The 14,616-nt window shown below is 35.3% G+C and overlaps 1 protein-coding gene across 1 annotated transcript in view; it reads left to right on the plus strand.

Moving 5' to 3' along the window:
- PDGFC (platelet derived growth factor C) overlaps positions 1-14,616 on the plus strand; it is a 124,186-nt gene that overhangs the window by 79,349 nt on the left and 30,221 nt on the right. The window contains exon 4 of the mRNA XM_027739569.2: positions 10,188-10,368. Coding sequence (XP_027595370.1) covers positions 10,188-10,368 — 181 coding nt within the window. The remainder of the gene's footprint in view (positions 1-10,187; positions 10,369-14,616) is intronic.

Here is a 14,616-nt window from a genome sequence, read left to right on the forward strand (position 1 = left end):
ATCAAAGTTTTTAAGAAGTTAGATTGATTTAGGACCAGAGTCCTTTGATTATCTAAAAAATGTTCTTTTGTATATAAAGAAAAAAGTTTAATACTACAAAGGTTATTTTTTTCATGTGAGTTGAAATATAACAGTATTATTTCAATGTAATGAATTGCAAAAGAATCCAATAGTCTTATGCTTCCTGCTTTCTTAATGTTTTGAAGAAAAAAAGGAGTGGGGTCTTTTGCATCAAAAGAAATACCTCGATCTGTTTCTTTTCTATTCTGTCTTCATTGAACAAAATTATGAGGCTTTTTTGTTTGGTTTGTTTTTATTTTTTTCTCTTAAAGAAAGCTCTTTCTTTTGGATATAACATGATTCCTGAAAAAAATTACTCTTTGATTGCCAAGTAATTCAAACACTAACTCATCTTTTAGCTGGTCCCATAGTGTTGGTTTAGCTGCTGTCCACTGTTCACACTGTGGCACAGGTATGTACTTGATCCAGTATACACATTCTTTTGGGTTCTCTATTGCTTATTAAAAGTTGCTTAATACCATTCTCATGATAAGAGTTTTGTAAATGTGGCAAAGCAGATATCACAGGCAATAAAAGAAGATAAAAACAAATCAGAAAACTGAAGAGTAGTAAGGTTATAACTGCAACACACATTTCTTAAGCTTCAGAAAGAGTAAACTGTGCTGCAGAAAGGGCTTATAGCTGCAAAATTGTATTCTCTAAGCAAATCAGAATGCAACATAAAGGGAAAATGAGGGAGATGCTTCTCTGAGCGGAATAGGAGGACAGCATAGCATAGATGGATGTGATCAGGAGGACATACTGCACAAACTTAGAGAATACATTCTTGTCCACCCACTTTTCCCTCCTTTATAGTAAATTGAGCATTCATTTTTATTATACGCTGTTGCTAGAGGACACTATAATAGATATTATTTTGCAAGTAATTTGAAACCTATTTTCACAGCCCAGATGAGTGTTTGGAGAGTGATTGCTGATGAGTGGGCAGTTGACATAATCCCTTACGCCTTTTTCACACCAGAGACTACAGTCATTGACTCAAAAAACATTTTAGGCTCCTTAAAATTACTTCCTGGTCCTTTCAGTCTCAAGCAAGCTGTTTTAATAAAGTAAACTGTGTCCCCAGTATCAAAATATTTTTGTAAATGGTCCTAATCCTAATTTATTGCTTCTAAAATTGTTTCATGTTACTGTAGTTGGCTGTGTTTCTAGTGGTGGAGACTGAAGTTATTTTCTTTGAATGTGAGTGTGGAGCTGCTGGGTATTGCTTCTGTCTAGGGTGCTATGGGAACAGTTATTGATGGAGTTCCCCTGGTCCCACGCCACCACTCATTAAAATATAGAAATAAATGTCTACTTTGAGGGGGCAGAAAAACATACTGTGAGCCATCACCACCTGAGCTCAGGGACATAGACAGATTCAAAAGCCACCTGTAGTTTCTGGTGTGGTTCACTTAAGTCCTGATGTCAAAAGAAATGCAAGCTGCAGAGGCGGGCCCAGCAACATAATCTAAAGTTACCTCATGTAGTGTCTAAGTATGCCAGTTTAAACATAGCACACACTCCCTTCCTGATGTTTTCTGATTACTGAAACTCTAAGTACAGTTAAGATTACAGAATCACCGTCAGGTATATAAGCAGGATTAAACAAGAATAGCAGGCATTCCAACTATCCTGTTCCTAGATGGATAATGTGTTTCTTCACCTGTTATGCATATTTTCTTTTTTATCTTCCTCCACTTGTCCTCTTCCTTTTCTCTCTCCCTCTCGCTAGATGCCACTTGAAGTGTATCATCAACATTTTAATAAAGTATGTTACTCACATGCAATTGTGGTTAGACTGCCTTACCAGCAAAGTTTGCAGTCAGACAAATCAGTAACAGTCCTGTCTTGCACTCCGTGCTGCTCCGTTAGGATAAAGTAGAAGTGAAATGTAATGCAATTTACATTAATCTGTTCTCAGATGATCATCAGGGTGTTTGAGAAGATGCATGTACATGAGAAACTGCTCAAAGAAAGACTCATTATTATAAAAAGTTTAAATGGTCATGTTGGAGTTTCCTAGGGGTTTTATGAGGTAAAATAAATAGATCATCTCCTTTTCTGACAGTAGCATGTGAAAAGGGAGACTGATAAGCTAACACCAATTATTAAGTATTTCTTCAGACTAGTCTTTGATTCATATGCTGTGTCTGGATTAAAAATAGGTTTGCATAATTTCATGACCATCAATTTATAACTATTTAAACTGAAGTGAGAAGAAACTTCTTACACTCCTTAGGTGAAAACTGATCTCCTGCTAGGATTAGGAACACATTTTTTTTTCTGCCTCATGCAGTGTTATAAAACTGCTCAGTTACATTATAGGGATTTTTCACTTTCTGTTTGAGTAACAATTATTAGCCTTTCCTGAAGCAGAATATTGGACTTCATGACAACTGGTCTGTCCTGGCTTGATAAATCCTGTGTGCTAGTGTAGTTACCAAGAGACCACGTGTTATTGTATTGCTGAGCTGAAAAAATAAAGGTGTTTTTGTTTAAATAAACATAGATAGAGTCCCAGCCTCCACTGAAGTAGGATAGGGAGGGAAAGGGAAGAGGGGAAACTTGACCAGATGTGTAATGGGTGATCTAACCTCAAAGAGTGCTTGAGGGGAAGGGCTGCTGCCTGCAATGCCCTGGGTGAATCTTCTCATTGTTGAAAATGCTCCTTATGCCCCTTATGATCCATCCCCCCTCCAAGAAAAGAGAAATATGCTTTTGAATATTATTAGAAAATTGCTTAACCAGTAGTTTTCACATCATTGACTGGAGACATTGCTACATTCCAGGATTTATATCCTGGAATATCTTGGATCATGCATAAAGAAAAAAATTACAATTACATAAATAAATAAATATTTCAAATGCTGCTTGAAAACCAATGGTAAAAAATGTGATTATGGATTCACAGGAGCTGGAACAGATACATTGACCACTGTGAACAGTGTGAGGAGAGGAAAATATTTTACACTGGGTTAGAAAGAACGCTTTGCAGCCTTGGCTGTTAATGTGAACTCTAAGGTCCATTAGTGTTTTTGATTTTCTACAAAATGTTTATCTGTACAGTAGGAACATGTGGTTTATTATGATTGCTGTAATTCCCAAGATAAAATATACCAGACTTTACAGAGGAGTGCTGGCAAAAAGTTGGTAAGGCATTTAGTTCTCCAAAATTTGGAGTGAGTAGTCCTGTACAGTGTAGGATACTTACTGAACTGATTCAACTGTCTGAGAACAGCTGCATCTTTATGAAGACAAAAGTGCTTTGGAAAGTATAGTGTCTAGTGCAGCAGGACCCTGAACTCTGGTGATCATTTCCACATGGGGTTGTATTGTAAGTACATAATAATAATAACAAATTATACAAGTAATACTTTGTGGGGCAGATGACAACGACAAAGAATAGGAGTGCTACTGTGCAGAGTAGTAAGAATGTTCTTATATATTCCTATACCATTTCTGTTACGTGTTATTATTTAAATTCATAACTTGTGCAGGATAATAAAGAAATCTGTGGTCCACACATGCAGTCAGTAGCACAAAGTAGAGAAATTGCAGGTGAAACAGTACAAGAAAATGTTTCATGTAGATGTTACCCATTTTTCGGTCCTTGAAAAATAACCTCTCCAAGTAACTTCTAATTTTGAGGAAAATCTTTTTTATTCACTGGTTTTACATGGCTACAAGAGAATCTGTAAAAAGGATACTAATAAGATAAGTGTAGCATAGTAATTGTGAGTGATGGAAACTCTTGGAGCCTTCATCTCCCCAGAAATTCATCCTTTGTATTTTAAGATGAAGACCAAGGTAATGAATGGACTGGGGTATCATTTGTAGGCTGATTCATATGTGTTAGTACATTTTTCCAAGCTTTTCAATTTTCCCAAATTCATCTTTGACATATAATAATAGTAATGATGGTATGAAATTTCATGCACTTTTTTGATTTGTGTATCTCTTCTATTTATAACATGTCATTTTTGGACCAAACTTAATCCTTATTTTAAAAGAGCTAAACATATTTCTTATTCTCACTGACATTGGGGAATACTGTTGTTCTGTGATACAAAGAACATGGGTTCTTTGTGGCTTCTAAGAAATTTGACAATTGATCTTTTAAAAGGAAGAGTTTGGGAAACCATCTTCTTTCCTATTTACCTCCACTTCTGATCTGCAGGATTATAGTGTCTCTTTCTATAAGATTCTTGTTCAAGTGCTTGAAATGATGTATCAGTACAAGTTACACCAGTATAAACTGGTTCATAACAGAGGCTATCTAGGACTGCATTATATGATTCTGTGTTCCTGAAAATACTTGTTTAAGTGCTTAATACATATCAGGAGTTTAGTATATGCTTAAGTAATTGCAGCCTTGCTGTCTGAATATAAAATTGTTTTGTTTTAAAACCTGAGTTACATTTATCAATGTATCTAATTTACAAATTCTCATTCTTGTGTAAAAGTTAATGTTTCTTCCTCCCCACAAGGCAGATGTTACTTTCAGAACTATGGGATATGCATATGCTTAAGGTGGAGATACTTAAGTGTTTACCAGTGCACCTAGACACCAGGCATGATGATTTCTTTCCTAGAGGTGTTTGTGTGCCAATTTCATGGTCATCAGGGAAAGCCTACGTTTTGAGCAATATGCCATTTATCAATGGGCGCTGAAATAAACTTCTGACACAAATGAGAGTTTTGGAGAGAAGTGTGAAGAGACAAATTTCTTTGAGTTTCTTATTTTTACATGCAGTGCTTTGACTCTAGTTCACCAAGGCACAAAAGCTGCTTTGCAAAATGTATATATCTCATCTTCACATGATACCTCCACTTTTTAACAGATCCACAGAAAATGGAAATACATATTTTGGTAGACTGGAGAGTGGTAATGCAGTAGATACTTTCTGCAAATCAAACAATGAGTGCACCCTTTTCATGAAAAGTGTTCAAATGTTTGAAGAGTAGAGTTTGTGGGTTTGAACTTGGTCTTGTTTTGCAGTTTTGAAAGTGTATATCTATGATCAAAGTGCCTTAACAGAGAATCAAGGGGAAGAGAATTGAAATCTGAGGATTAAACTTTTTTTTTTTCCTCATGTATCCTAAATAACAAGGTAGAAATACAGAGAGAGTTGTGTGGTTGTGTTAGAAGCCTCAGGCTGTTAACAATCACTAAGAGGAAAGATTAAGTAGAGAGAACCATGGCAACCATCTAACATTTGTGAATGAATCTGTGTTTCCATAAAGGAGTTCCTAATGTATATTCTAAAATAGATGTATTCAAAGTAGATTGGCGCAGAAACTACAATCCATATTTGGTGAATGGCAGTTAGAAATATTCTCTGTTTATACCTTGAGTATCTTTATTTCATGGAAAATGTAGACATGGCAGGATACTTGGGGCTTTTATGCTCATTTGCTCTATTGGCTGGAAGTGATGTCTACTGCTGGAAGTGATGTTTGTGCATAATTAAAGATCATTTTCTGAGTACAAAAAAGCTGACCTCATCAGTTATTTATTTGGATTATATCTGGATTTACTGTTTCTTTCCAGTGACTGTTACAGCACAGTGTGTGTAATATCAGCAAACATAAGAAATTACTGTGGAAATTTATTTCATATCATGTCAAATCACTGCTGTGCTGCTCCATCATCTTTTCTGTTTTACGTTAAAACATCAATCATGACGGAAAAGGTAGAATGTAACTCTTTTCTCAATCTTTGGATGATCTTAATGATATCCAAAGGAGTTTCATGTTATAGAGGAAGGCACTGCCAAATCTTTCTAAAGAGGGTGAGTCCTATGGGTAAATTGCCCATTTTGGGCACTGGAGTCAAATGACTCTGGGTAACTTTGTTCAAAAATTCATATTAGAAAGATAAAATCCAGAGGGAACATTTTAAATATTTAAAATTTTATATTGGCTAGTTTTTGAAAAAATGTTTTCTTCCAATATCCTGACTTTACTGTCACTCAGAGTAGCTGCAGTTAAATAATTCTGATAATGTTGAGCAGAATCATTTTTGTTGAACTTTTGTGCTGTAATGGAATATTTGCTGGTGATGTGATGCCCCTGGGCCACCATCTTGGTCAAGGTGCCATCTGTATCATCTCAGGTTTTTTTCTCTGCTGCCTAGCTGGCAAGTGAACTTGTTAATAGGTAACTGTTACAGGTGTGCACTGCTAGCGGTCTGCAATTTCAAGAACCTTGTATCTATTGAACTGAAAAGAGAACTGGGCTGAATGGGCCAATTTTTCCCCCTCCCAGGTTCATGTATATATTCCTGTCTGCCAACAAATACAAAACATTATTATGTAAATTAATGCATTTGAAAGGCAATGGAATAAATGGAACAACTATTCTGAAGCTTGCAAAGTTGGGCAATAGGTGGCTATACTGCCTGACCTGGTGAAAATATTAATGTGAAGGACCATTCTCTTCTCTTAAGGTGAAGACTATGTAAGGTGTTGCCAGTGCCCTTACAGTTTTGTCTATATAAACACACAGTTAAGTCAAATGATGGAAACCAAAAATTTTGGTCCATAGGAAATATAAATATTTCAGTAGCAGAAATTATTTCAAATAGAGGTGGAAGAGGGAAAGTAAAATTTCCTTTAGAATGATGGTGTTAAAAGTCTGATTAGAAAAATATTAAAATTATATTTTCATGATGACAGTTTTTAGTTTTCAAAATTGAAGCTGTCCAAACATAAACCATCTCAGTGGTATTTAACAATTTTTCTGTTGAACTGCCAGGGAACCTTGAATGTTTTAGTCTGCAGTGTGGTGTGTTATGCCAACACCAGGAAAACTGTGGAATTGTATGTGCTTTAAAAGAAGTTGGAACAGAAATATTACCTCATACCATAGAAAACTGTAAAAAATTTTGATAGGGATTGTTACAAACTTCTTATTTCTTAATTTAAAAAAAAGACACAAGTTCTTATCAAAAGGAGAAGGAAAAATAAATTTCACCTTTCTTAAGCTGCTTTAATGGATTTCCTAGATTTTTGTCTGGCACATATCTATATACAGATAGAAAGATCCAATGTCACTGAGATGACAAAGTGTTTGATCCCCTGGATTTTTGCTTCTTACATTTATTAATATATTTGTGGAATTCTAGAGGCAGAGGAAAGCCACAAAAAGGTCAGAAAACTGCAAGCCAAGGTAAGCAGCCTGTCAGGAGATGCTTAGCAAATGACAGTGCAAACTACAGAAAAAATATATAGAAAGGAGAGGAAAACATACACCCTTGGAAAATACATTTCCTGGCTGGAAAGGCATTGAAGCTTTGAGTTGTGTACGTTGCTTCCTTGCTCCTTTCCCGTAAATTATCTTTGTTGAGATTATTAATTCAATCCATGTTCCCAGACACCCTAGGCCTTAGGGGAGGGGAATACATGTTCTGCTCCAGGTGTAATGGAAGGCATTGTGGACATCATGCCATCAAGGCAAAAGCATCTTTCCTCCCAGGAGACTGGACTCCCTTGTTGGCATAAATTTTACTTAGTAATATTTGAAAAATATCACAGATACAGTACCAGTGCATTTCTTATTGTCGAAGAGAGTCGTGTTTTCTCCTTTGCATACTGCATAGAAAAGAAAGCCTCTGTGTTTAGTTCATCATGCATTGTAACAGTTTTTACTCCATTGCAGTTGGAAAATAGTTTCTCACTTCTTGGTTATTTATCCTAGTTTTCTTGCAATTCGAGCACAGGCTTCTTCTGATGGGGAAATAATTTTCCATAGCTTTGCTATTGTCCCCACTGCTCCTTAGCCCTGTGACACAAAACTGCAAAATTATGCAGCACAATCAGGTAAATGCTAAAGCATCTGAACCACTTTGTTTTGCTACTTTTACAGCAAGTTCAGACTTCAGTCCATGTGCAATGTGAGGAACTTTAGTTGCACAGAAGATTCTTTTGGTAGGCTCTTGTAGTACATTCAGGTAACAGTACAGGTAACTGACAGGAATAGAGTTACTGGCTAAAAATGTCATTATCCAAACTGAATCTTAAGCTGAATTTTGTTTGGTCTTTCAGAATACTTGTTTCTCTCTATTTTACCGCTTGACTAAAGGGTCTAGAATTTAAACTGTGGAATTTGAGTTTCTCTTTTACTTCAAGTGTACCAGGAGACAAAAGACTGCAATAAAAAGTACTACAAGTTAGGTAGAAGAACTATGCCTGACCCCCCTGACATCTTAAAGCTCAGTCAATAAATATTAGGTTAATTCACTCTTTAAAAAGCAGAAAAGTAGATAATTATTTCTTATTCTTAACTAAAAAAATTTAGAAAAGGTTATCAGCTTCATAAGCTGATCTTAAAAAGAAAACAAGCTCAGTGCTCAAAATCAATTTGATAAATGTGTTGAACCCTGAGGTCTTGGTACGATTAATATACACATTGCCTTTTGTAATAAGTTGTATACCTGATCATAAAGTAAAAACACTGGTGGATCTGTTAAAGGAATTAGTACCTGTTTGGGGGGAAAAAAGATAATGATAAAGTAATTAGTATCATGAGTTCAACAAAGATTTAAAACTGTGGTACATGGCAATAATGGATTTTGAACACAGTTAATGAGCATATTCATTGCATTAATTTTTAATTAAGTGGAAAAAATATTGGTCCTTTAAATGGAGATAATAAATGTGCAAGTCAGTCTTGCACAAACATGCAACACAAGAATTTATTGCTTGCTGTCTAACTAGGGAACTGGGAATCATTATAAAGATTAGATTTACTGAAAAAAAATACAGAAAAAACTTTAGTAGAAAATGTTTATGAGGTAATAATTTTCACATTAAATATTGTTTGGCATATTTGGTAGAGTGCGTGTGTGCGTGTTTTTTAAAATGTGAGCGTTTGTCATCATCAGAGGTAGGACTGTTTGTACCCTTGAAAAGGACTCTGGTATTTATGAATTTAGATTTATGTGAGATGTATTTAGTATATGACTGCACATGCAAGAGAACATAAAAATACCAGAAACCTTGAAACAAACACACACTTGTAGGCGTGTTATGCTTGTACTTAGGATACAAATTGTGGTTTAAAAGTAACAGGTTGGCTCAAGAAGCTGTAACTGTGAACATTGAAGTGTTTGCCCTGCTTTAACCAGCACACACACACCTTCCCAAACCACTGGGCTGTGCTGCCACTGGGGCTCTGGGGGTTTCAAGCTGAAGTAGGGAAAATCCAGCTGAAATGCTTAGTGTTTATTCTGTCAGTAGACAGCTGGGGCACTGACATGAAACAGGTTAAAACACTGAAACCAGACAAACCTTCTAGAGCAGTGGCTTTCATTGTTTTTATGACTTGGGAATCCCCTAAAAATTTCCAGTGAAAATGAGGACCTCTATGCCATACTGAAGGTTACTGATGATTGACTGGCATTTCTTGGTTACCTTTCATGGGTCTAGTTGAAGTTGTTCACAGATCCCCAGGGATATCCAGACCACATGTTAAGAACAGTGAAACTAAATCAAACTTACTGTTTCATTCTCTCAGAGTTTCCAATCCATATCTGTCTTGTCAATATTACCAAAATACCAAGTTCCTTCTGACACACAGTTAGGTCTAGGTCTTTGCTCAACAAATGTCTCATTGGGTTATGGATAAACTTCTTCCAAGTTTCCCTAAGCCGCCTTAACCCTTAGGAACTTATTCACCATTGGAATTATAGGAGAGCAAGTTTTCTGTACCAAAAAGCCCCTGAACTGTCACTGATGGCAGCAGTATGCTGCTAGTGATATTGCAGTATGAATTACTGTGCCACACTTAGGCGATTTTGGTCTTTTTTTTTTCTCTGGCTTTATTCTGCTCTATCCCACATGTGGTAATTGTTCCTTTCTGTAAAAGGAACAAACAAAACCATACACAGGGGGCTCTTCAAAATGCTAACTCTGCTTTTATTTTTTTAACCTCACTGCATGATTTTATTATGTGTATGTAAGTCAGTAGCAACTTTGGAGCTAAGTTTAAAATATCCAGCTTTGGCAACATACTTTTAGCATTTAAAAAAAGATTTGCAAACTGCTAAGTCAGTTTATTGTTAAAACATGAAGCTTATAGAATTTTTGTCAGTAAATAAACCCTCTATTTTCTTTTCTGTTCAGGTATGACTTTGTAGAAGTTGAAGAGCCTAGTGATGGCACTGTTTTAGGACGCTGGTGTGGTTCCAGTACTGTGCCAAGCAGACAAATCTCCAAAGGAAACCAGATCAGAATAAGATTTGTGTCTGATGAATACTTTCCTTCTGAACCTGGATTCTGCATCCATTATACACTTCTTATGCCAGTAAGTAACATGTTACTTACTCTTTGAAGTGGTTAAGATTAATTACTGTTTATTTCATAATAATAATAATAATAATAATAATAACAATAATGTGCAATCTGTCTTCCTGAATTGTACATTTTATTTTTGTTTTTTTTTTTAACTGAGTGTTCTTGTGGTTCTTTTTGGATGGCTTTGGACTTGGAAGTTGTGGGCTCAGTTGTTTGTCTGGAAACTTCAATAAAATGTTTGCATTCCTAATACAGTACTGTGGAAAAAAATAATTCGAGCTTTGAGAAACAGAAAAATCAGAATACAAATCAGCCCTGTGATGTTGAAAGAGCATTGGGAAGTTACAAAAAAAGACTGAAGAAATTAATGTTTTTATTAGTCAGCTGCTATTAGACATACACAGCCAAATGATTACACTTAGTTCCAAAACAGAAGGGTTCTTACGCCTCTGGGTAGTGTTATTATAGTGACAAAGCAGACAATGCATAATACTCATTTTTCATTGTGTTTTCCATGGAAACTGTACTCTAGACTTCTCTTGAAAGTTGCTTAAAGCAACAGGTAGTAAACACTATTCATTGTCTAAAATGTGGCTAATTTCACTGTCAACAGATTTCTGTTACATTTTTCACCAAATGAAAGATCTGTGATAGTAAAAAAAAAGATTATAGATTTTTAAGGATGAGATAATTTTTTGAAACATTAGAATGGAGGAAAACAGGGGTTGACTTGTTTTAGAGTAGGTATTCCATATTTAAAGACAATGAGGAGTACTTATTGTTAAATTCCTCGTAATTCACTTTGAATCTCCTAAGTAGTTTTGTGGTCTGTGGTATTTGGTTGGTGGAAAATATCTGCAAGCTCAATAAAAAATTGATCAAGAGAATTCATGTTGTAACCCCACTGACATGCTTCACTCAGTATGAATTTTGCTTGCTTTATTTTTTTGCCATTTTTGCTTCTTTTTCCTATTTGCAAAATTTCAGTTATTGTGAAGAAGCAAAGAACCCATACCATGAATCCCATGAATCTTCTCAACAGTACATAATCTTCTACTTAATATATTTAGCATACTTATGATGATGTCAGTGTAGTGTAGTTGAGTGTTTGTATAAATATATATATTTATTTATGTTGTTTTCTATTGTTTTCCTATAAACATTTTTAAATATTTTTGCCTAACTAAGAACTCTTCTAAAGTGATCAAAGCTTTGATCGACATATTTGCGTCTTTTGTGAGTTAGACCCTTTTGTTAGTAGAATATTATGACCTGATATTGGGTGAATTTTAAAATTAAATAAAATGTCAGTCTCCAAACTAACTTGAAATAAGGCCAGGTTTAAACTTTCATACACCCGAGGGCAGAATGAAATAAGTATATTTACTTTTAGAAAATAGTAGAAGAAAATCACCAAATACATATGTTTGTGGGGCTGGTGCCAAATTTCATTGTCACAGCTCTAGTATTACATCCTACCTGCTACATACCTATCTCACTTATATATGATTCAATTTCTGTGGAATTGATTAAGTGAAGACACCTGAAAATACCAGAGTATATGTATAATTATTTTTATGCCATGATGTACAAATGGACTGAGTTTATTCCTTAATATTTGATGGGGAAAACTGGTTATAAAGTTTAAATTATCATCACTGGCACAACGATGGTTTAATGTTTGAAATATTTAAATCACTTATTCAACAGACAAAAACAGAGCTGACATCATAGGATGCATTTTTTGTTCCTCTTTTCATTCCACTAAGAAAGCACATATAACATAAGAAGAATACATGCAAACTGTTTTAGCAACCAAACATGCTCTCTCTAACATACAGAACAGGCCAGAGTAGCCTGCTTCCTGTCATAAAAATTCAGAATGAGCCCCAAAATGTGCAGTGTAGCAACTGCTTATGGGTTAATTTCTAAATCTCTCTTTAAAAGGGCTGTGATTTTTTTCAACAAAAAAGTATGCCTTAATAAGTCAAGCAGAATGCAATTATACATTTCAGACAGCAGATTGTAAATTTAATCTATATAACTGAGTTCCAGAAGTAAACCTGCTTTTTGTACCTAAAGCAATTGAAAAGTGATGCAAAAAAAAAAAAGTGGTAGTTGTTTTTTTTTTTTAATAACTGTAATGCTATCTTACCAGCTTTTCAGAAGAAAATAAGATTTACAGCCCCACTCCCACATGCCCACAAAAAAGATGTCAGCTATAAGAATGAGTGTAAATTTTAAATAATTCTTGCAATGTCATAACTGATTCTCTTAGAGATTCACGTCAATGAATTGGTTCTAAACAGTTAATTTTTTTCCCTCTTTTTTTGACAAGTGTTGGGGAGGGGGAGATGACTGGTAGACTAGCAATGAGAGATTGTTTGGGGAGAAATGAAGCAAAACTGAAATAAAACAGTGCAAGCTTGTTTCTGTATTTGGAGGCCACCCACAGAGAGGGGCACCGGACACATTTTCAGGTCTTTTAAAGAGCAAGAGAAATGGCTTTGTTTAAATCTGCTGTAATTTATCGTATACATTTTTTCTTTTTTTACTTTGTATATTATATTTCAAACCAACTTTTCACATAAGTAGGAGGAGAATGGCTACTGATCTGATTACTTTACTTCTAAGAGTTAGTCACTCTAAGGGACTCACTGCCGTTCCGATGTCACTAGATGTAACATCATTCGCTAGAAAGGTTTACTGTGGGATTACAAGACACTGCATAAAAGCAATGCACATATTGTATACAAGCAGAATACTCCCTGAGAAAAACATTAAGTTTTTCTTTAGATTCTAACTAATTAAACTAATAATTTGAATTTCTTCCATTTTAATTTTTGTACCCTGGCTACATCTAGAACTTTCTATAATTCTGGTCTAAGTCCACTTTTTTTCCTCTGTTCTATAGCTGCAAGTTAATTTTGTCTGCAATACCATGAAATGGAAACAAGTGTTGGAAAATCTTATTCCTATTAAGAAAATGTAGTTTGTGTTATTTCAAAATTATTATGTTTCATTCAGCACAGCTGTTATTCTCAGTCACTCTTTTCATGCTCTGGCCTGTCACTTAGTCTGCACTTACTGGTGAGCTGCTTTATTCTGGCAGGGCTGCCTAGCAATGGTTCTCAATTTTGACCAGCTATGCATTTATTAAAAGTCATGATTTTGGCAGCACTATGCCACCTAAAGCTTCCTAGAACTTTATTGCAAAAACAATCCATATTTTATTTCTTCTCCCCTTCTTCTCACTTGCCACAGTTATAGCTCTAATCCATATAGTAGCCACATACAATTGAGGGAAATCTTATAAACTCTTATAATATATATTTGGGCTTCAGTCTTCCTAGTGACTTGTTTAGCTTAAACTATGTCAGTTACGAGTTTGGCAGAGAAAACTTGATGTAATAAAGTCCATTGTTAGTTGGGGAGCGGGTGAATGGGATACTTGATGCCTGAGGTGCCATTAAGGAATGCATGACTGATTGCCAAAGTAGTTATTAATTATTCAGGGCACTCAGAACAAAGCAGCTCCAGTTAAAGTTGAAGCTGGGGGTGACTGTATTCCCCTTCTTTTTTGGCATATGGCAGTATGTCATTTGTCATCAAAGATCATGCCAAAGATCTTTGCAAAGAACAGACTTAACCCTCTTCTATGCAAGCAAAGATGAAAATCCAAGAAGCTGCTTAAAGACTGACCTGGTTTAAAAGCGACTGAGCAGGTGGTTTGGGATTTTGTTGCAGTACCTGAATGGCGACCTGGGGGTCAGTCCAAGAGACTGTTTTGGTTTGGTTTGAGTTTTTTCCTTTTGATGCAGAGATGTTGTTAGTACTGCTTGCTTTTAACAGTAATGAAGATTAAATAGATATTCTGTCTAGGGCTATATAATATTTGTTGTTTATTTCATCCAAATTGGCTAAGCTTTGCTCTTTTAGAATTTAGCAGGTTAATGTTGTTTGTGGAACCTTTTTAATTGAGCTTCTTAATTGAAGCAGGCAAATAAATTTAAATACTAATAGAAACAGTGACACTAATAGAACAGGGAGAGGAAAGCTAATACATTGCCTTCCTTTCCTTTCACAAGTCCACAAATTTCACAGCTATCAAGTGTGTTTCTCGCATGTAGGTGCCAAAGCCCAAGAGATGCTTAACTTTGGCTGCAATAACTGAAAATCCATCCTGAAAGGACATTATTATCTCCTAAACAAAGTTTTTTCTACACTCTCTTAAGAAGTAATCAAGAGGGTTTGGAAA

This window comes from Pipra filicauda, unplaced genomic scaffold, assembly GCF_003945595.2.
Source record: "Pipra filicauda isolate LSUMZ 115617 unplaced genomic scaffold, ASM394559v2 scaffold22_size4397567_pilon, whole genome shotgun sequence".
NCBI classification, from domain to species: domain Eukaryota; kingdom Metazoa; phylum Chordata; class Aves; order Passeriformes; family Pipridae; genus Pipra; species Pipra filicauda.